Source organism: Oncorhynchus mykiss, chromosome 11 (genome assembly GCF_013265735.2).
Source record: "Oncorhynchus mykiss isolate Arlee chromosome 11, USDA_OmykA_1.1, whole genome shotgun sequence".
In the NCBI taxonomy this organism is placed as follows: domain Eukaryota; kingdom Metazoa; phylum Chordata; class Actinopteri; order Salmoniformes; family Salmonidae; genus Oncorhynchus; species Oncorhynchus mykiss.
The window spans coordinates 65,652,856-65,676,655 of record NC_048575.1 but is presented as its reverse complement, the minus strand read 5'-3'; the positions used below and the strand labels follow the sequence as shown (position 1 = coordinate 65,676,655).

Genomic DNA, 23,800 nt, shown 5'->3' with positions numbered 1-23,800 from the left:
ATGGGGTAGAAAACAGACCCCATAACATTCGTTTCCCATTTTTGATGATACTTTACTTCAAGATCATTGTATTGAAATTAAGTGAAACTAAAAAGGATGGCATGAACCTTTAATCAAACCTCACATACATCATCATAAATGGGCTCTTATAATACTCAAGATGATTTTTAGACAGAAATGTGTTTGTTGTAACAAACATGTAGACAAATTAGGTTATTTTAGTTGGTACAACCACTACATTGATTTGTGATGTCCTGGTATCTATCAGAGTGGACACAATGGACTGGATAATTCAACGTATATCATATCACTTCTTAATTCTTTAATGTCATAGCATTGTAAAACTAAATTTGAATTAATTTGACAAACACACAAACAAACGCTGTAAACCCACCAACCGTGTCATCAAACTGCAGTATGGAGTCAGTCAGTATGGAGAACTTATAGAAAACATACCTACACAGAGGAAAGCCAGGCCATTGTGAGTAACAGCTTCAATAACATCATAGGGGGGCAGCATGTTTCATGTTATTGGTCTTCATGATGCTCAAGCCTCTGTAGAATTCACTATAGAGTAATAAAGATACATTTGAGCTGCATGATATGAGCTGGGTTATTCAGCATGCGATTTGGTGCTCGTATCAGGATTATATCATTGTTGAATAAATAATACTTTAAAAAAGGCCATCAGGATGGATTAAGGTGGATAAAACATCAGGTAGGCCACAGCAAGGTGCTCGACCTGACGCCTTTACATGATATAGAAAAAGAGCGAAAAACAGTAACATACTGTGTCAACCTTATCCTACAAACCACTAGATTGGATTTGAGAATGACATGGTTATGCCTACAGTATTAACTGTTGACAGAACAATAGGCATGGTAGTGAATGAGTCAGGCGGAGGAATTTCATGTTGCATTCTCAAACTCCAGCACGTGACTCCAGAGTTGATAACAGAAAGACACAGAAATGCATTTGGTTTGGAGGACCGAAGAGAGAAGTTCAGAAAACAGGGAGCATTGGAATAAGTAAAGGGAGAAAGTAGCAAGGGAATACAGAATTTAGAATAACATGTAATATAGGTAGAGCCAGGAACTTATCCAGTCCTGGCCATGTGACCTGACCAGAAGAAACTCTGGGATCCCACTAGATAACACAACCACAAAGTCAGATTCTACAGCCTCAAAGTCAAAATTGATGGAAAAATATATATATTTGGTCTTACTTTAAGGTTAGGGTAAAATCAGATTTTAAGAAGATTCATTGTAGAAATGGGCAGGGCTTAGCCATAATTTCTATTTTGCCCTGTTTATCAAGTGTCGGAAAAAACTTGTCAATAATCAACTGACTGGCTTTCTTGATGTCTATAGGATTCTCTCTGGTATGCAATCTGGTTTCCGCTCAGATTATGGATGTGTCACTGCAACCTTAAAGGTCCTCAAAGCTTTCTTAGTGTCCAACAAGCTTTCGCTACCCTTAACCTTGTTCTGAACACCTCCAAAACAAAGGTCATGTGGTTTGGTAAGACGAATGCCCCGATTCCCAAAGGTGTTATTACTACCACTGAGGGTTTAGAGCTTGAGGTAGTCACCTCATACAAGTACTTGGGAGTATGGCTAGACAGTGCAGTCCTTAACTCAGCACATAAAGCTGCAGACTAAAGTTAAATCTAGACTTGGTTTCCTCTATCGTAATCGCTCCTCTTTCACTCCAGCTGCCAAACTAACCCTGATTCAGATGACCATCCTTCCCATGCTAGATTACGGAGACATTATTTATAGATTTGCAGGTAAAGGTGCTCTCAAGCGGCTAGATGTTCTTTACCATTCGGCCATCAGATTTGCCACCAATGCTCCTTATAGGACACATCACTGCACTCTATACTCTTCAGTAAACTGGTAATCTCTGTATACCCGTCGCAAGACCCACTGGTTGATGCTTATTTATATAACTCGCTTAGGCGTCTCTCCCCCCTATCTCAGATGTCTACTGCAGCCCTCATCCTCCACATACAACACCCATTCTGCCAGTCACATTCTGTTCAAGGTCCCCAAAGCACACACTTTCCTGGGTCGCTCCTCTTTTCAGTTCGCTGCAGCTAGCGACTGGAACAAGCTGCAACACTCAAACTGGACAGTTTATCTCAATCTCTTCATTCAAAGACTCAATCATGGACACTCTTACTGACAGTTGTGGCTGCTTTGCATGATGTATTGTTGTCTCTTCCTTCTTGACCTTTGTGCTGTTGACTTTGCCCAATGTTTGTACCATGTTTTTGTGCTGCTACCATTGTTGAGTTGCTGTTATGTTGTTTTAGGTCTCTTTTTATGTAGTGTTGAGTCCCTCTTGTAGTGATGTGTGTTTTGTCCTATATTTATATTGTATTTATTTTTTAAATCCCAGGCCCATGTCCCCGCAGGAGGCCTTTTGTCTTTTGGTAGGCCGTCATTGTAAATAAGAATTTGTTCTTAACTGACTTGCCTAGTTAAATAAAGGTTAAACATTTTTAATAAACTCAATAAATAATTATGACAGTGTGGCTGTGTTAACTCGAATTGACCCAAACTCTGGGCCGTTGGTTATAAGGAATGGATGGGAGCATGAGAAGAAAAGTAGTAGCAGATGAATCACACAAACCATTTTGCCTGCTATTCTCACTCACAAAAGGAACTCAAAGGGTAGCAAAGAGATTGGAAAAAGGAACCAGAAATGACACAACAGAGAGACCAATTCCAGGCTTTAGCTTACTAAAAATGCTGTAGACACATTGAGACGGATAGTCTCTTATCGCCACCTATTTGACTGTGCAAACAACTCCATTAAATATGCTTGTGTGTCGTGTCACACATTCTGTGGTAGCTAGTTCAGTTAGACAGCAGAGCCCATAGTTTGTGTGGATAAATCCTGAAATGCATTTACACAGGGAATGTACCATAGCCACTCCCTTCCCTATATTTTCTGTATTTATTCCCCACCATCGGAAACCTCCCCCTCTCTCTTTTACAGTAGTAGTATTGGTGCAGAGGCCAGAGAGCGGAGAGCCGAGCCTCTATGTCCGCACCTGGAATTTGCCGGCCTTGGTCATGTACTTGATGCCTTTGAATGGTTTGTATTTCTCCCCGTACATATCCAACCGATTCACCTTCAGTCCTGGAGAAGAACAAGTCAATTAAAAGAGGGAAGGTGTCACATTGCTATTTAATATCTATTCTGCAGAAAGTCATAGAAATCATTGATTTGGCCATTGCAAGAGAAGTAGCACACATCCCTCTTGGAAACAGATGCAAATAGAGCAAATACAAAGAGTATCTTGTCTCCATCTAGTGGTAGAAGGTGTCACTGTGAATAAACTGTGTGGATGTCATGTGGCTGACTAATATGGAGTTGGTAGATACAATATTAATATATTATCTAGGGTTAGATATTTCTACCATCACAAAATTATTATGGTTAAGAATATGGGCGAAGTTAACTAATACTAGTTCAGCGGCTAAGGAGCAACTGCTACTCTAGAGTGTAATAACCAATTCTGATAAGGTGCGTTTAACCTGAAAGGGCCGACTGTTGGATCTTGAACTGGATGTTGATGGTGGGGTTCTCGTCTGGCTTGGAGGCCCCTGCCTGCAGGCTCATAGAGCCCTTTAGACTAGGCAGCTTCTGAGGGTTGATTTTACCCACGTCCCATGACAAGAGCTGCAAAGGGACAACACAGCAGCCTTCCACTGTTATTCCCACACAGGGAGAAGGGTATTGTTTTGAACGCAAACAGGTGGGTGCGAGGAGGAATTAACCAATTAATTAAATGTAAGATTATACAGTCATTCGGAAAGTATTCAGGCCCCTTGACAGTTCACATTTTATTACGTTATAGCCTTTTTTTTTTTTTTAAATCCCTCATCATTTATACACAATACTCCATAATGACAAGGCATAAACAGGTTTAGAAATGTGATATTTTTAATGAATTAACAAACATTTACATACGTATTCAGACCCTTTACTCAGTACTTTGTTGAAGCACCTTTGGCAGCGATTACAGCCTCGCGTCTTCTTGGGTATGACCCTACAAGCTTGGAACACCTGTATTTGGGGAGTTTCTCCCATTCTTCTCTGCAGATCCTGTCTGGTTGGATGGGATGAACGTCGCTGCATAGCTACTTTCAGGTCTCTCCAGAGATGTTTGATCAGGTTCACGTCCGGGCTCTGGCTGGGCCACTCAAGGACATTCAGAGACTTGTCCCGAAGCCACTCCTGGCGTTGTCTTGGCTTTGTGCTTAGGGTCGTTGTCCTGTTGGAAGGTGAACCTTCACCCGAGTCTGAGGTCCTGTGTGCTCTGGAACAGGTTTTCATCAAGGATCTCGCTGTGCTTTGCTTAGTTTATCTTTCTCTCAATCCTGACTAATCTCCTAGTCCCTGCAGCCGAATGATGCTGCCACCACCATGCTTCACCATAGGGATGGTGCCAGGTTTCCTCCAAACATGACACTTGGCATTCAGGCCAAAGAGTTCAATCTTGGTTTCATCAGAACAGAGAATCTTGTTTTTCATGGTCTGTGAGTCATTTAGGTGCCTTTTGGCAAACTCCAAGCAAGCTGTCATGTGGCTTTTACTGAGGAGTGACTTCTGTCTGGCCACTCTACCATAAAGGCCTGTTTAACAGTCTCAAGGCCATCAGACTGTTAAACAGCCACCACTAACATTGAGTGGCTGCTGCCAACATACTGACTCAACTCCAACCACTTTAATAATGGGAATTGATGTAAAAAATGTATCACTAGCCACTTTAAACAATGCCACTTAATGTTTACATACCCTACATTACTCATCTCATATGTACAGTGCCTTGCGAAAGTATTCGGCCCCCTTGAACTTTGCGACCTTCTGCCACATTTCAAGCTTCAAACATAAAGATATAAAACTATTTGTTTGTGAAGAATCAACAACAAGTGGGACACAATCATGAAGTGGAACGACATTTATTGGATATTTCAAACTTTTTTAACAAATCAAAAACTGAAAAATTGGGCGTGCAAAATTATTCAGCCCCCTTAAGTTAATACTTTGTAGCGCCACCTTTTGCTGCGATTACAGCTGTAAGTGGGGTATGTATGGGGTATGTCTCTATCAGTTTTGCACATCGAGAGACTGAAATTTTTTCCCATTCCTCCTTGCAAAACAGCTCGAGCTCAGTGAGGTTGGATGGAGAGCACGCCCAATTTTTCAGTTTTTGATTTGTTAAAAAAGTTTGAAATATCCAATAAATGTCGTTCCACTTCATGATTGTGTCCCACTTGTTGTTGATTCTTCACAAAAAAATACAGTTTTATATCTTTATGTTTGAAGCCTGAAATGTGGCAAAAGGTCGCAAAGTTCAAGGGGGCCGAATACTTTCACAAGGCACTGTATATGTATATACACTGTACTCTATACCAGCTACTGCATCTTGCCTATGCCGTTCTGTACCATCACTCATTCATATATCTTTATGTACATATTCTTTATCCCTTTACACTTGTGTGTATAAGGTAGTAGTTGTGGAATTGTTAGGTTAGATTACTCGTTGGTTATTACTGCATTGTCGGAACTAGAAGCACAAGCATTTCGCTACACTCGCATTAACATTTGCTAACCATGTGTATGTGACAAATAAAATATGATTTGATTGGTGGAGTGCTGCAGAGATGGGAGAACCTTCCAGAAGGACAACCATCTCCACAGAGGAACTCTGGAGCTCTGTCAGAGTGACCATCAGGTTCTTGGTCACCTTCCTTGGTTTTTGCTCTGACATGCACTGTCAACTCTGGGACCTTATATAGACAGGTGTGTGCCTTTCCAAATCATATCCAATCAATTGAATTTACCACAGGTTGACTCCAAGATGTAGAAACATCTCAAGGATGATTAATGGAAACAGGATGCACCTGAGCTCAATTTCGAGTCTCATAGCTAAGGGTCTGAATACTTATGTAAATAAGGTATTTCTGTTTGTATGTATTTGCAAAAATTTTGAAAAACCAGTTTTCGCTTGTCGTTATGGGGTATTGTGTGTAGATTGATGACAATTTTTATTTCATCCATTTCAGAATAAGGCTGTAACGTAACAAAACGTGGGGAAAAAAATCAAGGGGTCTGAATACTTTCCGAATGCACTGGATACCCTTTTGTATGTTTACAGCAGACACTAAACCTGTCAGGTAAATCCATGTCTGCATACACACACACAGACTGTCACTCCCTTTCTCACACACACACACTCCTTTTCCCACCACCTTACCTTAGTGACAGGGTCGAAGTTGTATGTCCCCTGGGAGGGGTTGAGGTTGGTGTTGAGGACTCCTCTGGGTAGCTGGCTGCTGATTAGAACAGCCTCTAACCCCTTCCCCATGGTCTGCTTGGGGCCCAGGGTCAGCTCAAAGCGGCCCTGAGAACTACCCTCCCTAAACGTGATGTTGTGCTTGACGTACACCGGGATGGCCACCAGACTGAGGGGCAGACACAGAGAGTGTCAGAATAACACAGGTAGGACGGGCACAGAGACAGAAACAGCACAAAGCACACTGAACACAAAGTGTGCAAGTAAGTGAATAATACTGAAAGAACAAGTGAATTATTTTCTGCACAGATGGCAGTTTGTTACAACTTTTAAACATGAAACTTCAAACAAAAAATGTGGATATATAATGTAAACATTAAGAGCATTACCATACTGGCATTGCTGTAAAATATTGTTTCTGGGTTTTCCCAAGCCAAACCACAAGTGAATAATGATCCAATCTATACCAATAGATGTCCGCAACACTATACTATTATACTTACATCTAATGCTTTGCCAAAAACATCAATTTAATAATTCATGTAACGTTAAACCAAACACAGGACTTCATCTAGCTAACATTTTACAACAACTCGAGTTTTAGTTTGAGCCCCAACTACAATGTCAAATACCTTGTTGACCTTAATGGGTGGAGACTGAATTAAGACAATGAAAAGAAAAAGAAAACATTCAGATACTGTGTGTGTGTGTGTGTGTGTGTGTGTGAGAGAGTTATGCCTTGAGCACATAACATGATGTTTAGTCTGGCTTTGCAGAGGTAAAAAAAGAGCGCAGTACTGACTTCTGGCAGCTGACGTGATAGGAGAGCAGCCGGAAGTTTCCGTCTGGGGGGATAAAGGAGAGGATCCTCTCAGCTTCCCAGCGCTTGAACCTCACACACGGGTGGAAGCTCACATCATCTAGCAGACGAGGGTTCTGAGACAGGATCAGACAGGTGTATCAAGATAGGGGGGAGGGGGGGGGGAAACAGACAGGACCATTTTGACAGTTATTCAGTACAATAGTTAAAAATATGGTTTCAAGACAGAAGAGAAACAGACAGGAAGTCTACAGTTACACAATACAGGTCAAAAACATTACAAACATGAATTATTTCATAAGGAAAGAAAGAGAGGGAAAGGTTATTTGCTAAGGACAAGAGTGGATATAAACTACTGGCTAGAGCACGAGTGGGCAAACTACGGATCTGGCCCGCAAGACCATTCAATGGGTTAAAAAACAAACACGCCAGGCTACTCTTGAACATCTAAATAATGGACATATAATATCAAATTACTGCCCTTTTTCTTGACCTTAAATTGCTTTTGACAAAACAAACAGGTTTGGGGAAAAAATCTGTGCAGCCATCCGCTGAAATTTGAAACCCTGATGTGGCCCCCGAGCCAATATTATTGCCTACCCCTGGGCTAGAGAGAGAGAGGACCCACCATGAACGAGAGAGTGAGGTCAGGCATGCCTGTTAGTTTCACACAGGCATCAATCACCCCCTGGATCTCTGCTGTGATAGTGGAGCCTAACAGTGTGTGAGAGAAACATGGAGAGAGATGGAGAAAGAGTCAATCAGAATGTCAAGATCTGTGTTTCTGTTGTTTTTAATGGGTCAGGTCAGGTTTAGCTGACAGCATGATGGGGCAGTGGGCCAACTATACCTGATTTATCAATGATGGCATCAATCTCCTCCACTACATCAAAATAGGCCTCATTGTTGGTATACTTGACTCCAGTGCGTCGCCATGGCACTACAGACAACTGTCCAGTAGGGAGCTGCTCCCCTACATTGGTGCTGCCTACAGACAACAGAACAGTCAAATATGACACAAACATGATGTACACATTCAGATAGTTGTGTACAGTGACAAATGAAAAGTTAAAAAACATACAGTATTATTTCCAATGCTGCCAATAATATGTAAATAATTATGAATAATTAAGAAATAATGTAAATAATGATGAACACACATGTCATGACCAAGGGCCTGTTTTTCATGGTCAGGTTATGTGGTATAATACTATGAGGTTTTTAATGGTCAGGAAAAAGTGATGACATAGTGACTGTGTAGAGGCAGACATGGTAATCTTCAGGCACCTGTGATGGTGTTAACCACTGTGCGCAGGATGGTGGGTGGCTTGATGAGCTCTTTGAGGATGTTGGACTCTGTGGCCAGGGGGAAGCCATTGTCCAGCATCTCTTCTAGCAGCTCATATACTACCACCACATTGTCCTTGATCGCTGCCTCTGTGCACACCCCAAAATAGTCCTAATAACAGGGAGGGATGAGTATATTCTGATCAATGACTTACGACTTCCTTTAAAAAGTAAAAACACTTGTAACTTAACAATAAGACAATCAGAAACTCAGAGAGAGTGATCAGTTAAGACTCTAGCCTGCTGGACAGATTACATTGCAAGGTAGACCTAGGTGGTGATGAAGAGCCTAAAAAAGTTAGTATACCAAGTACAAACCTGGAATGTATCAACTACCCTGTGTAGGAACTCGATGACAAAGAGCGGCGGCACCTCGCTCTGGATGACCGCCACAAAGTAGATGCGGTGCCTGAGGACGCTGATGAGGTAGTGGTGGGGGGTCGGGATTACCGGGGGCACATTCTCCGGCTCACTGGCGCGCTCTTGCGCCTCGAAGAAGTAGTCGCACACGGAGCGGCTCACAACGCTCTTCCAGTGTTTCTCCAGGAAAATGTCCCCGGAGGAATTCACGAGGAACAGGCTGTGGATCATTTTGGCTGGAAACTGAGATAGGAAAATAAGAATTTAGCGACTCTAAAACGGTTTTAGCTATACCATCCCATGCAGTTGGAATAAAGTCTGAGTTACGCCGCGCTTGTGGTGCCTTCAATAAATATAGACATACATATATGAGCAGTGACAATGTTTCATGTTGGGTGACACGATTTCATTAAATATTCGGTCCTGCTATCAGGTTCCGCAGTGGGCGGCCGTGCTACGGGTAGGTTACCTGCATGCACACGAACCTGTGCAGTAATAAGATGAGTCGACGGTAATATGGTATTTTACTGGAAGACGGGCCTGCATCTGTGTCCCTACAACATCCGTGATTCAGACCCTCCTCCCGCCACACACAGTTGTTTTGTGACAGCAGGCGATCCCGTCATTCAGCGATGGTGAATACCGAGAACGGAATTATTCATGCAATGCTCTCAATATTTTACTGTTATTCCGTCTGTTTAGAAAGTGTAATTACATACCAAAGACAATCTATTGGTGTTTTCCTCTCGCCTTCACCTTTTCTCAATGAAAGATTAGAAAATGCCTTCGCTTCTTCTCCGTTAGCTGGAACGGAATGAGGAAGCTGACACCAGAGAGGACCAATCGGAGACGAGAAACAGAAAGAATCGCCCGCCTCTCCCAAATAGTGATTGGTCCAAAGTGCGGAAGAGTCTTTAACATCAGACTCGGAATTCGATTGTAATTGGACAGCGCCTATTAAACGCCAGATGAACATGCACCTTGATTGGCTCACCAAAACGGTTGTGTCTGACATTTTGTGTCAAGACATCGTCCACGGATCGTATCAGATTTCATATTGTGGATACATTTTGTGGATACATTCTATTCATGAGAAATGCATTTTTAAATGGTCCTCTGTAGCTCAGTTGGTAGAGCATGGTGTTTGCGACGCCAGGATAGTATTATATTTTTGTATTTTAAAATAGCGAAGGCTACTTGAATATGTTACACATAATAGGCCACTAATGTGATACATATGTGCAATAGAGATAATAGGCCAACTGTTAAATCAGTATATCATCTGACCCTTTGACAGTTCCCTATGTGATTCTGTAAATGATAAATAGGATAATATAATCGCTCACTCTGGCTTATATTGAAGATGTAGCAGGTATTGAAGATGTGGCAGGTGTCTTGACAAGTAGAAAGCTGTTGATGGGGCTGATGGTACATTTTCTTCATAGGGTTCCTTTGAATGGAATGTCTGACTTTTTGCAGTCACCGACGAGCCTTTGATCCACTCTTCTGTGCACTGGATCTTATATGAGCCCGCTTCGCATAGCAATATTTACAGGCGTTTTATCTGCAAAGAAGCACAAATAATGTAAGCAAGCAACATTCGTTTCTAAATAAATAAACTATTATCATTGCCAAGGAGCAATTATTAGAATTGGTAGGAGTCAGAACAATAGAGCCAAGAAATACCATGACAACATAAATGGCTCAACATAATTTATTTTTTGTTTTATGTTAAAATGTACAGAGTTCTTTGAAAGTACTTGCTAAGAAAGAAAAAACTAATAAATGGAAATACATACAGGGACTAAGTAGAGATCGAGGCAGCCGGGCGCTATCAACCTTCACAAGGCACCCAGCCAGCCCCATTCCTCTCTATATCTTGCGCTCTCTCTTAGCTTACAACGCACCATGTACAATTACAAAGGATACAAAAAGGGAAGCGATATAAACAGACAAATATACTGAGCTCATTTTTACATGCCTCTTAAATGTAAAGAAGTCGTCCTATTCACACACAAATAATCCAAACAAAAGAACAGCTAAGTGACCTTTAGATATTTGTTTTTCCTTTTGTTTTAAAATAGCATTAATATACTACACAAAGATAGAAAACTCTAGAGATGAGTGGAATGGAGAGGTTAAAGGCATCTTAAATTCACTAAAAGTGAGTGGTATTTTTTTTTTTTTTTTTTAATTTCTTTATAATATTACCTCAAGAGTCAAGCTAAAAAATATGTATTGTTTTTGTTCCTGAAACAGAAGTGAAAAAAATGACAGTACCAATATCAACGTCAGAATTTCTTTATATTATAGAAAAAACATTCTCTACAATAGGTTCTAAAGTCAAAAAGAGTCAGCTTGTGTCATAAAAGAAAGCTGCCCAGTCTGATAAAATTCAGAGAAAATAAAACAAACAAACGAAAAACAATACACACAAATAATATATGAAACGTCAGGTCTGTAAGAAAAGTATCCTCATTTTGACTTTGAATACTGGAACACTGAGACAACTGGGTAAATTCTTAACCCACCCTCCCCATCCTAACACGGTAACCATCCAGATGTTTGCGTGTGTGGTGGGCGTACACAATGCACAGTATTTGGCATTGGCCACCTCTCTAGATGCTGATGGTCCATAGAGCTCAGACATCTCTATTAGTCAATGGGAGTGCACGTTAGACTTGCACAGATTAACTGGTTAACAGAAAACACCCTTCAGAGAGGATGCCTGTCACTAACACTTAACGAAGCAGCTCAGCTGATTTCCAACAGCGGATGTTCCTTAAAGCAGTGAGTTTGACCTCAAATCTCTGTGTATTTGTTTATTCCATGGAAGGTAAACTGCATGGGGCTGACAGATGTACACCATCAATGGAGTAAAAAGGCCTAATAGCCTTCTATGGAGTGTGATGAAAAACGTGTGAATGCTGCAATGGGAGACTGGTGGACTGTGCTGTGAATCAACAGGAAGTACCAGAACATTTACACCTAATCATTTCAGAACAAACAGCTACAGCATCCTGTGGGTGATGCTGAGATTACTACTGGTTTATTTATTTATGGACAGACTAATGGACCCCTCGTCTCTGCTCCATCAATGTATTCCTCTGTTCTGCCCTGATACACACCGTCTCACCTGGAAGACCCTCCACACTTGTTACTCTGTTGTTCTCCAATGAGGCCCCACTTCTACTCATATCTGAGACAAATGCCACGGCTCACCGTGTGTGTGAGAACGTGTCGGAGCTAGAGGGTGAACCACCATTCCAGTATGCCACGACCAAAGCATAGACAGGTTGGACTGCACACAAGTTATTTTCAACAGCTGTCAAAATAAAAACAAAAGTATTCAAAATAATAATACAATTAAAAAAACAAGTCCATCTACAATTATAATCATAGTCTCTTTTTTAAAGGTAAGGCTTCCTATTTCAATTAAAAGATTGTGTGCATGGTTTCATATATTTAGTTAACCACTTTTTTTTCCTTTCTCAGTTTTGACAATGTAAGGTCCTCCAAAGTCCATCTTCCTCCTCCACCTCCTCCACTCTCTGCCAGGTAAACAGTGGAGAGGAGCTCTTCCGTTAGCGTAGAAACTGTGCCAGAGGAGCATGTCGTTTAGGTCTGACTAGACTAGAGCAGTCTGCCATACAGTACCAGGGGACCATTTAGCCGTGATGTATTGCCCCAGCTCTGCCAGCTCACTCCCTACACAGCCAGCTTGGGGGGGAAATGTGTCCAACTGAATGGAACAAAATGACAACATACAAAGCAGAAAAACATAGTCCTCCCTCTCTTTGCGCTCGCTCGGGCTTTGGAGAGGGTGGATACAACAGTAAGTCATTCAGTAAAGAGAGGCAGAGTCCCTCCCTCCATCAGCGAGTGTCAGGTCAGGTTGGAGAGTGTTCCTCCCATCTCCGTCTCTAGAGCTGCGGTGTTGTTCTTCGGTGCTCTGCTCATCTGCTCATGTAAGGCGACTGTTTGGGGACGCCGGCGTAGCTGTGGTGGGTGGGGCCCGTGTACATCATGTTGCCGTGGTGATTGGGCTGCATAGGCTGCTGTGGGTACCCCTGTCCCCCCATCATGCCCATCTGCATCTGCATGGGGTACTGGGTGGGCTGGTTCATGTAAGGGGGGTTCCCATGGTAACCACTGTTCATCATGGGCTGTGGCATGCGGTAGCCTGCCGACATGGCGTTCAGCTGGTTCATGTTCATGGTGTTGTAGCCGGCCGGCGTGGGCATGAGGTTGGGCATCATGCCACGCTGCACAGCCAGGGTGCGGGGCGAGCCCTGCATGGCCACGGCCCCAGAGCTGCGTCCGTACAGTTGCTGCTGGTGCGGGGAGGGAGCGGGGGCCAGCTGGGCCTTGGAGCGGATGGAGATGTGGCCCTTCACCGTGGCCATTTGGCCCTGCAGCCGCTGGGTGTGGGGCGGGGGAGGCAGGCCGATGTTGCTGGAGGGCATGTTGCACTGCAGCTGCAGGGAACCCAGGTTCATGGAGCCAGAGCTCAGTTGGGGAGGGGGGGTCATGGTGGCCTGGCCCTGGGCTAAGGGAGGGAGTGGGGAGGGGGAGAGCTGGGCCAGCCCGGGGTTAGACAGAGAAACACTGGTGGCGTAAGATGTGACAGAGGCCGAGTGAGAGTAGGGCATGGCGTGGGGGTCCATGATGGTGTTGGTGAGCTGCTGCAGCTTAGCCAGGCTGAACGTGGCCGAGGGCTGGGGGTAACCCCCTGCACCAAAGTCCTGGCCCATCCTCTCATACAGGCTGCGGCCCCCTCCCTGGGAGGCACTCTCAGGGATCTCCATGATCATAGGCGTGGAGCCAAAGCCGTTCCCCATACTGCACTGGGACAGAGGTTGCTGCTGCTGGGGCGGGTGGGGGGTTGGAGGGGCCGAGGGCGGGGGGTGGGGAGCCTGCTGCTGCTGCTGCTGCTGAGGGGGCTGATGCTGCACCTTTTTCTGGGACTGCTGGCTGGCGCTGGGCAGCCTCTCGATCACACAGCTCTGAGGGGACTTGATGCCTTGGTGGGTGTTGGCAGATGGGGGACGGGGTGGCGGCGGGGGCACGCTGTTGTTGCCACCATTGTTGCCTCCCGGCCCGTTATTGAGCCCTGGTCCAGTTTGTTGGATGAGACTGCAGCTGCCCATGGCGAGCTGTGATGTCACTGCGCCGCTGGAAGACGTGAGACAGGGCGCCGGGACAAAGGAGCAGCTGCTGCCCTGTGAGGAGGGTGTGACCGAGCTGGAGGAAGAGGAGCCCGTCGATGATGAGGAAGAGGCAGCCACAGCCACCGCCGCATGGTTACTGCCGTTGTTCCCTCCCCCGTTGCCCCCGCCGCCCATGGTGGAGTCGTAGCTGCTGGGATTGTCGTAGTTCTCTGTGGTGCTCTCGATGCTGCCCAGGTCACTGAAGCCACTGTCCACCACCTGCTGGGAGTGGTCAGACACCGACGGAACGTCCATCATGGGACTGGTCTCCATGTTCTGCTGGGATGGGGCCGACAAGGAACTGGGGTGTTCAGGAGTGATCTGGGTGTACCCTCCACCCGTTGCCCCTGTTCCCCCAGTAGGGCCTGGTGTGCCCCCTCTTTGCTGCCCCAGCCCAGATTCCATCATGCCTGCTGGGCTGTTGATGGAGCGGACTGACTGGCTGGGTAAGGGGGGCATGGGGGGGTTAGTGTGGGGCAGGGGGCTGCTGTGCTGGGAGGTTCCACACTCCTCCACCAGGGCAAGGTGGGTAGTCTCCTCCTCGGCCTCCCCGGCATGGCTGTAGCTCTGTAGGGTGCGGCAGGCGGCCAGCGTCTCTTCACAGTCCTGGTAGGCTCCGTGGGAGACCCCGTGGCTCTCTGGCTCCTCGTCCTGGGCCTCTCCCTGGGTCAGAGACTGGACCGCCTGCACCGTCTCCAGGTCCAGCTCGTTGCTGTGGTGGTGCTGACCATGGTGGGACCCGTGGTGGTGGCTCAGCTCCTCCTTGAAGGAGTCAGGGTGCTGGTGAGGGTGCTGGGGCTCCATCAGCAGCGTGACAGTCTTGTCCTCAGGGTGCAGAAGCTGCAGCTCCAGGGGCTCAGAGGGGACTGAGATGGCCGTCACCGTTTCCACCGCCGCGGCCGCTGCTGCTGACTCCTCTGCCTCCCGCCGCCTTCTCTCGTCCTGTGCCGCGTCCAGAGGCCGGCACTTCACCTCCTGCAGCTCCTCCGCCTCTTCGTCCTCCTCTTCGTCCTCCTCCTGCTTGCTGACGTAGGAGTCTCTGGCCTGCACACTGCCCTGCATGTCTAAAAAACCTTCCCCGCCCTGGGGTTCTTCTTTGACGGGAGGAGAGCAGGCGGGGGAGGTAGTTTCTTCCTCGTCGTCTTCATCCTCTTCCTCAGAGTCCTGGCTCTTCCGCTTTTTGTTGTTGCTCTTGTCCTCCAGGTGTCCGTCTCCTTCATCGTCTGCATCGTGGTCATCGCTGCGTCTGCTGCCTGAGCCCGGCGTGGCCGCAGTCCTTCTGCTGCTGGTGCCCAGGGTGGCACACTCTTCATCCTCCCTCTCCTCGTCTTCCTCATCCCTGTCGGCCATGACTCTGTCCGTGTCTGGTCTACTGGGCTGGGGAGCCCTGGGGCCTCCGGTAGAGGACGGAGAGAGCAGGGAACGGGACGGTGGATGGCTGAGCTTGTCCTCTACCCAGCCCCTCGCTGTCTCCTCCTCCTCTTCTGGCTCTGAGACAGTGGGCTGCTTTGGGACTGGTTGTTGTCGTAGGGCTGGGTTTTTGGGCGGTCTCCCCCGCCTCTTGGGGATTCTCTGCTCCACGGGCTTGGGGAGGTAGTCATCCTCTTCATCAGAGTCTTTGTGTTTGTCGTTGTCGGTAGCTGTGGCTCTGGAGGCCCTCTTGCATGCTCGGTCCTCTAGCTGCTGGAGGGGCTTGTCTAGCTGCTGCACCCCTCCCAGACCCAGCCTCTGTCTCTCTGCCTCCTGCCTCTCGGCCTCCTCCTGGGCCCGCTGTAGGTACCAGCTCTGGGGCTTGCGGCCCGGCTTCATCTTGATCTTGGGGGGTGGAGGGTCCCCTGAGTTGGTCAGGCTAGTGTCCCCTGCATTCGGCTTTGCCCCGCTGCCAGGGGGAATGCCCGGCTGTTTAGTACAGTGCAGGGGCTTACGGGGCTTGCCCTTGGGCCAGCCTTTCTTCTTCTTGACGGGGGTCTCTGGGTTGGCCACCGGGGTCTCTGCTGAGACCGTGGGCTCTGGGTTCCGTAGGAAGGACGCTGGCTTCAGAACAGGAGTGGGTTCTGTACAAGAACAGAGAATGGGAGAGAAATCCATTGTTACACATGCATATCTACTCAAGCAAGTACTGTATATCAATGCCTAGCTAACATACAGCTCTGCTCCAACATGTACTATACACCAACACCTTGGTATATACAGTGCCTTGCGAAAGTATTCGGCCCCCTTGAACTTTGCGACCTTTTGCCACATTTCAGGCTTCAAACATAAAGATTTAAAACTGTATTTTTTTGTGAAGAATCAACAACAAGTGGGACACAATCATGAAGTGGAACGACATTTATTGGATATTTCAAACTTTTTTAACAAATCAAAAACTGAAAAATTGGGCGTGCAAAATGATTCAGCCCCCTTAAGTTAATACTTTGTAGCGCCACCTTTTGCTGCGATTACAGCTGTAAGTCGCTTGGGGTATGTCTCTATCAGTTTTGCACATCGAGAGACTGAAATTTTTTCCCATTCCTCCTTGCAAAACAGCTCGAGCTCAGTGAGGTTGGATGGAGAGCATTTGTGAACAGCAGTTTTCAGTTCTTTCCACAGATTCTCGATTGGATTCAGGTCTGGACTTTGACTTGGCCATTCTAACACCTGGATATGTTTATTTTTGAACCATTCCATTGTAGATTTTGCTTTATGTTTTGGATCATTGTCTTGTTGGAAGACAAATCTCCGTCCCAGTCTCAGGTCTTTTGCAGACTCCATCAGGTTTTCTTCCAGAATGGTCCTGTATTTGGCTCCATCCATCTTCCCATCAATTTTAACCATCTTCCCTGTCCCTGCTGAAGAAAAGCATGCCCAAACCATAATGCTGCCACCACCATGTTTGACAGTGGGGATGGTGTGTTCAGCTGTGTTGCTTTTACGCCAAACATAACGTTTTGCATTGTTGCCAAAAAGTTCAATTTTGGTTTCATCTGACCAGAGCACCTTCTTCCACATGTTTGGTGTGTCTCCCAGGTGGCTTGTGGCAAACTTTAAATTACACTTTTTATGGATATCTTTAAGAAATGGCTTTCTTCTTGCCACTCTTCCATAAAGGCTAGATTTGTGCAATATACGACTGATTGTTGTCCTATGGACAGAGTCTCCCACCTCAGCTGTAGATCTCTGCAGTTCATCCAGAGTGATCATGGGCCTCTTGGCTGCATCTCTGATCAGTCTTCTCCTTGTATGAGCTGAAAGTTTAGAGGGATGGCCAGGTCTTGGTAGATTTGCAGTGGTCTGATACTCCTTTCATTTCAATATTATCGCTTGTACAGTGCTCCTTGGGATGTTTAAAGCTTGGGAAATCTTTTTGTATCCAAATCCGGCTTTAAACTTCTTCACAACAGTATCTCGGACCTGCCTGGTGTGTTCCTTGTTCTTCATGATGCTCTCTGCGCTTTTAACGGACCTCTGAGACTATCACAGTGCAGATGCATTTATACGGAGACTTGATTACACACAGGTGGATTGTATTTATCATCATTAGTCATTTAGGTCAGCATTGGATCATTCAGAGATCCTCACTGAACTTCTGGAGAGAGTTTGCTGCACTGAAAGTAAAGGGGCTGAATAATTTTGCACGCCCAATTTTTCAGTTTTTGATTTGTTAAAAAAGTTTGAGATATCCAATAAATGTCGTTCCACTTCATGATTGTGTCCCACTTGTTGTTGATTCTTCACAAAAAAATACAGTTTTATATCTTTATGTTTGAAGCCTAAAATGTGGCAAAAGGTCGCAAAGTTCAAAGGGGCCGAATACTTTCGCAAGGCACTGTAAATAACCGCTCTGTTAGCCCTAAGGACTCCTATGGCCTCACCATCCTCCTCTGACTCTGTGAGGTTGGCTCGTTGGGCTCTCTTGGGCGGTGTCTCTGTGTGTCGTAGGGCGGAGCGGGCCGGGGGGTAACATCTCAGGGGGTGTCCCAGGGGACTCTCCTCCTCTAGCCGGGGCATGGGCCTCTCAGAGTCAGAGTCTACGAAGGGCTCGTCCAGCACCTCGGTGGTTTCAGAGATGGTCTCTGTCACCACGCTGCTGTGGGCGTGGCTGTGGCTGCGCTGACGCATGCGCCTCTTCCTCAACGGCTTCTGTGGAGACATTGGAACAGCTATTGAAATATAATACAGACATTTTTTGGCAAACAAGCAGTAAGTAGTAACAAATAATCTTGCAAATGTTTCTTTAGAGGTTCCTACTATCTCATCATTTCAAGTGACCTGTATCAAGAAGAACTTTATTCTTTCCATTCACCTTGCACTTGAGCCCCAGGGTGGGCTTTGTGAGGATGGGTGGGGAGTGAGTCCCCCTCTCCTCGTCATCATCATCTTCATCCTCCTCCTCCTCCTCTTCCTCGCTGCTTTCACTGAAGCAGCTCCGTCTGACTGGAGGCGGGTCGCTGAGCCTGGGCGCCAGGGGCAGCTGGGGCAAGGTTTCTCCGGGACCCTCACTCAGCCTGCGCTTGGGGCCCTTCTTCTTCCTGGGAGGGCGCCCTCTGCTGCGTGGGGGAGGGACAGCAGGGTGCCTGCCAAGCATCTCTAGGGGCCTGAAGGTACCTGTAGAATCAGCCAGATGTCTGTCTAAAGAGAACAGGGAGGGTGGGCTGCTGCCAGAGGTGGAGCTGATTTTAGTGCCCTCAGCCCTGTCCTCCTCCTCATCGAAATCCTGCACCTCCAACCGTATCTTTGGAGGTCGTCCCGGTCCCGGCCTCCTCTCAGTCCGTGGCCCGTCCTTCACCTTGCCCCAAGGCCAGTTCTTGGGTGGGCGGCCCCTGCCCCTGCGCTCTCCGTTGGCGGGGGGAGGGGACCGGTGGTCGGGGACGGGCGGGGGACAGCGGACTGGGGAGGAGGCCGGAGAGCTTTGGCTGGTGGGGAACCCCGGGAAGCACTTTATCATCTCCTCTTCTTCCTCTTCTCCTCGGACCAGCCAGGGGAGTGGAGACACTTTGTGGCTAGGCTTGATCTGTAAAATATTAACTAAATTTACCTCTAATCCATTCAAGTCATTGTTGTAATGTCATTCATCTGAAATAAAAAAATATACTGAAGCATTATTTTATGCACCTCCTTGCAGGTATCCTCTCCTTCCTCCTCCTCCTCCTCCTCCTCGCCCTCTGAAACCACAGTGTTGGTGACGATGACGGGGGTCCAGCGGAGACAGTCCGGGTCCACCTCTAGCAGCCGGGGCCTGGCGGTGAGACAAGCCATGTGGCTGGACACCAGCTTCTCCTTACGCACCAGGACTAGCCTACAGGGGGACAGAGACAGTTTGGTTAACTCTACAGGGAGGGAAGAACTACTCTGAACAAATGACGGCTGTCAAACAGACGCGTTCTATGCTGTAGAATCATCACGCCAGCTTTCAATGGGCTTGTAGTTTAGCAGGTTGTTGCTAATTTCTGCATCGTTAAATTTGTGTCATCATGATTATGCCTCTGAGTGTGTGTGTGAGAGTTTCTCACCGCTCCCCTCTCTGCTCCAGCATGTTGAGGTGGTGCAGCGTGGCAGTGATATCCTGGGGGCAGATGCCAGTGATCTTGCTGAGGCGTCGGATGGTGAGCTGGCGGTCGCGGACCTCATGGAGACACTCCAGCACCACGCTGCGCCAGTAGGCCATGTATGACAGACGACCCAGGTCTGACAGGGGCTTCTCTGGGGAGCCGGGCTGGCCCTCCTGCTTGGACAGCAGGTAGCCTGGAAGGGAAGGGGGAGGGGTGAGAACAAGATCAATGTTAAAAAATCGGTAGACTATACAAGGTCAATTGACATTGGTGTATACAATTCAGCCTATGACTGTTGGTGTATAAAATTCAGCCTACGACTGTTGGTGTATCCAATTCAGCCTATGACTGTTGGTGTATCCAATTCAGCCTATGACTGTTGGTGTATCCAATTCAGCCTATGACTGTTGGTGTATCCAATTCAGCCTATGACTGTTGGTGTATCCAATTCAGTCTATGACTGTTGGTGTATCCAATTCAGCCTATGACTGTTGGTGTATCCAATTCAGCCTATGACTGTTGGTGTATCCAATTCAGCCTATGACTGTTGGTGTATACAATTCAGTCTGACTGCTGGTTTATACAATTCAGCCTATGACTGCTGGTGTATACAATTCAGTCCGACTGTTGGTGTATACAATTCCGTCCGACTGCTGGCGTATACAATTCAGTCTGACTGCTGGCGTATACAATTCAGTCTGACTGCTGGCGTATACAATTCAGTCTGACTGCTGGTGTATACAATTCAGTCTGACTGCTCGTGTATACAATTCAGTCTGACTGTTGGTGTATACAATTCAGTCTGACTGTTGGTGTATACAATTCAGTCTGACTGTTGGTGTATACAATTCAGTCTGACTGCTGGCGTATACAATTCAGCCTGACTGATGGCGTATACAATTCAGTCTGACTGCTGGCGTATACAATTCAGTCTGACTGCTGGTGTATACAATTCAGTCTGACTGCTCGTGTATACAATTCAGTCTGACTGCTGGTTTATACAATTCAGCCTATGACTGCTGGTGTATACAATTCAGTCTGACTGTTGGTGTATACAATTCAGTCTGACTGCTGGCGTATACAATTCAGTCTGACTGCAGGCGTATACAATTCAGTCTGACTGCTGGTGTATACAATTCAGTCTGACTGTTGGTGTATACAATTCAGTCTGACTGTTGGTGTATACAATTCAGTCTGACTGCTCGTGTATACAATTCAGTCTGACTGTTGGTGTATACAATTCAGTCTGACTGCTGGCGTATACAATTCAGTCTGACTGCTGGTGTATACAATTCAGTCTGACTGCTCGTGTATACAATTCAGTCTGACTGCTGGTTTATACAATTCAGCCTATGACTGCTGGTGTATACAATTCAGTCTGACTGTTGGTGTATACAATTCCGTCCGACTGCTGGTGTATACAATTCAGTCCGACTGCGGGCGTATACAATTCAGTCTGACTGCTGGCGTATACAATTCAGTCTGACTGCTGGCGTATACAATTCAGTCTGACTGCTGGCGTATACAATTCAGTCTGACTGCTGGCGTATACAATTCAGTCTGACTGCTGGCGTATACAATTCAGTCTGACTGCTCGTGTATACAATTCAGTCTGACTGTTGGTGTATACAATTCAGTCTGACTGTTGGTGTATACAATTCAGTCTGACTGTTGGTGTATACAATTCAGTCTGACTGCTGGCGTATACAATTCAGCCTGACTGATGGCGTATACAATTCAGTCTGACTGCTGGCGTATACAATTCAGTCTGACTGCTGGTGTATACAATTCAGTCTGACTGCTCGTGTATACAATTCAGTCTGACTGCTGGTTTATACAATTCAGCCTATGACTGCTGGTGTATACAATTCAGTCTGACTGTTGGTGTATACAATTCCGTCCGACTGCTGGTGTATACAATTCAGTCTGACTGCTGGTGTATACAATTCAGTCTGACTGCTGGCGTATACAATTCAGTCTGACTGCTGGCGTATACAATTCAGTCTGACTGTTGGTGTATACAATTCAGTCTGACTGCTGGTGTATACAATTCAGTCTGACTGTTGGTGTATACAATTCAGTCTGACTGTTGGTGTATACAATTCAGTCTGACTGCTGGCGTATACAATTCAGTCTGACTGCTGGCGTATACAATTCAGTCTGACTGCTGGCGTATACAATTCAGTCTGACTGCTGGTGTATACAATTCAGTCTGACTGCTGGTGTATACAATTCAGTCTGACTGCTGGTGTATACAATTCAGTCTGACTGCTGGTGTATACAATTCAGCCTATGACTGTTTGTATATACAATTCAGTCTGACTGCTGGTGTATACAATTCAGTCTGACTGTTGGTGTATACAATTCAGCCTATGACTGTTTGTATATACAATTCAGCCTATGACTGTTTGTATATACAATTCAGTCTGACTTCTGGTGTATACAATTCAGTCTGACTGTTGGTGTATACAATTCAGTCTGACTGTTGGTGTATACAATTCAGCCTATGACTGTTGGTGTATACAATTCAGCCTGACTGCTGGTGTATACAATTCAGTCTGACTGCTGGTGTATACAATTCAGTCTGACTGCTGGTGTATACAATTCAGTCTGACTGCTGGTGTATACAATTCAGCCTATGACTGTTGGTGTCTACAATTCAGCCTGACTGCTGGTGTATACAATTCAGCCTATGACTGTTGGTGTATACAATTCAGCCTGACTGCTGGTGTATACAATTCAGCCTATGACTGTTTGTATATACAATTCAGCCTGACTGCTGGCGTATACAATTCATTCTGACTGCTGGTGTATACAATTCAGTCTGACTGCTGGTGTATACAATTCAGCCTGACTGCTGGTGTATACAATTCAGTCTGACTGCTGGTGAATACAATTCAGCCTATGACTGTTTGTATATACAATTCAGTCTGACTGCTGGTGTATACAATTCAGGCTGACTGTTAGTGTATACAATTCAGCCTAGGACTGTTTGTATATACAATTCAGTCTGACTGCTGGTGTATACAATTCAGCCTAGGACTGTTGGTGTATACAATATAGCCTATGACTGTTGGTGTATCCAATTCAGCCTGACTGCTGGCAAATACAATTCAGTATGACTGCTGGCGTATACAATTCAGTCTGACTGCTGGCGTATACAATTCAGGCTGACTGCTGGTGTATACAATTCAGCCTAGGACTGTTGGTGTATACAATTCAGTCTGACTGTTGGTGTATACAATTCAGTCTGACTGGTGGCGTATACAATTCAGTCTGACTGCTGGCGTATACAATTCATTCTGACTGCTGGTGTATACAATTCAGTCTGACTGCTGGCGTATACAATTCAGTCTGACTGCTGGTGTATACAATTCAGTCTGACTGCTCGTGTATACAATTCAGTCTGACTGTTGGTGTATACAATTCAGTCTGACTGTTGGTGTATACAATTCAGTCTGACTGTTGGTGTATACAATTCAGTCTGACTGCTGGCGTATACAATTCAGCCTGACTGATGGCGTATACAATTCAGTCTGACTGCTGGCGTATTCAATTCAGTCTGACTGCTGGTGTATACAATTCAGTCTGACTGCTCGTGTATACAATTCAGTCTGACTGCTGGTTTATACAAATCAGCCTATGACTGCTGGTGTATACAATTCAGTCTGACTGTTGGTGTATACAATTCCGTCCGACTGCTGGTGTATACAATTCAGTCTGACTGCTGGTGTATACAATTCAGTCTGACTGTTGGTGTATACAATTCAGTCTGACTGTTGGTGTATACAATTCAGTCTGACTGTTGGTGTATACAATTCAGTCTGACTGCTGGCGTATACAATTCAGCCTGACTGATGGCGTATACAATTCAGTCTGACTGCTGGCGTATTCAATTCAGTCTGACTGCTGGTGTATACAATTCAGTCTGACTGCTCGTGTATACAATTCAGTCTGACTGCTGGTTTATACAAATCAGCCTATGACTGCTGGTGTATACAATTCAGTCTGACTGTTGGTGTATACAATTCCGTCCGACTGCTGGTGTATACAATTCAGTCTGACTGCTGGTGTATACAATTCAGTCTGACTGCTGGCGTATACAATTCAGTCTGACTGCTGGCGTATACAATTCAGTCTGACTGTTGGTGTATACAATTCAGTCTGACTGCTGGTGTATACAATTCAGTCTGACTGTTGGTGTATACAATTCAGTCT

General features: G+C 45.9%; 2 protein-coding genes across 6 annotated transcripts in view; both read right to left on the bottom strand.

Annotated features, from left to right (window-relative positions):
* Positions 1-95: 95 nt before the first annotated feature.
* LOC110536244 (AP-3 complex subunit mu-2) lies at positions 96-9,676 on the bottom strand. Of its 3 annotated transcripts, none has more exons than XM_021621922.2 (9): positions 9,561-9,676; positions 8,800-9,084; positions 8,422-8,593; positions 7,985-8,122; positions 7,763-7,848; positions 7,117-7,250; positions 6,276-6,483; positions 3,550-3,694; positions 96-3,151 (listed from the first exon to the last, which is right to left on the bottom strand). In XM_021621922.2, exons 2-9 carry the CDS (start codon positions 9,070-9,072, stop codon positions 3,051-3,053), a joined length of 1,257 nt encoding a protein of 418 aa, XP_021477597.1. In that variant the 5' UTR covers positions 9,073-9,084; positions 9,561-9,676; the 3' UTR covers positions 96-3,050. The 3 variants fall into 3 exon arrangements, with proteins under 3 accessions (XP_021477597.1, XP_021477598.1, XP_021477596.1); XM_021621923.2 differs by having other exon boundaries at positions 9,327-9,668; XM_021621921.2 differs by having other exon boundaries at positions 9,311-9,667.
* An 864-nt stretch (positions 9,677-10,540) lies between these two features.
* Positions 10,541-23,800, bottom strand: part of kat6a (K(lysine) acetyltransferase 6A) — a 60,250-nt gene continuing 46,990 nt past the window's right edge. For all 3 annotated transcript variants that reach the window (XM_021621915.2, XM_021621920.2, XM_021621918.2), the window contains exons 13-17: positions 19,544-19,775; positions 19,146-19,329; positions 18,337-19,044; positions 17,906-18,173; positions 10,541-16,105 (exon numbers count right to left, since the gene is read on the bottom strand). In XM_021621915.2, coding sequence (XP_021477590.1) covers positions 12,798-16,105; positions 17,906-18,173; positions 18,337-19,044; positions 19,146-19,329; positions 19,544-19,775 — 4,700 coding nt within the window. In that variant the 3' untranslated portion in view covers positions 10,541-12,797. The remainder of the gene's footprint in view (positions 16,106-17,905; positions 18,174-18,336; positions 19,045-19,145; positions 19,330-19,543; positions 19,776-23,800) is intronic.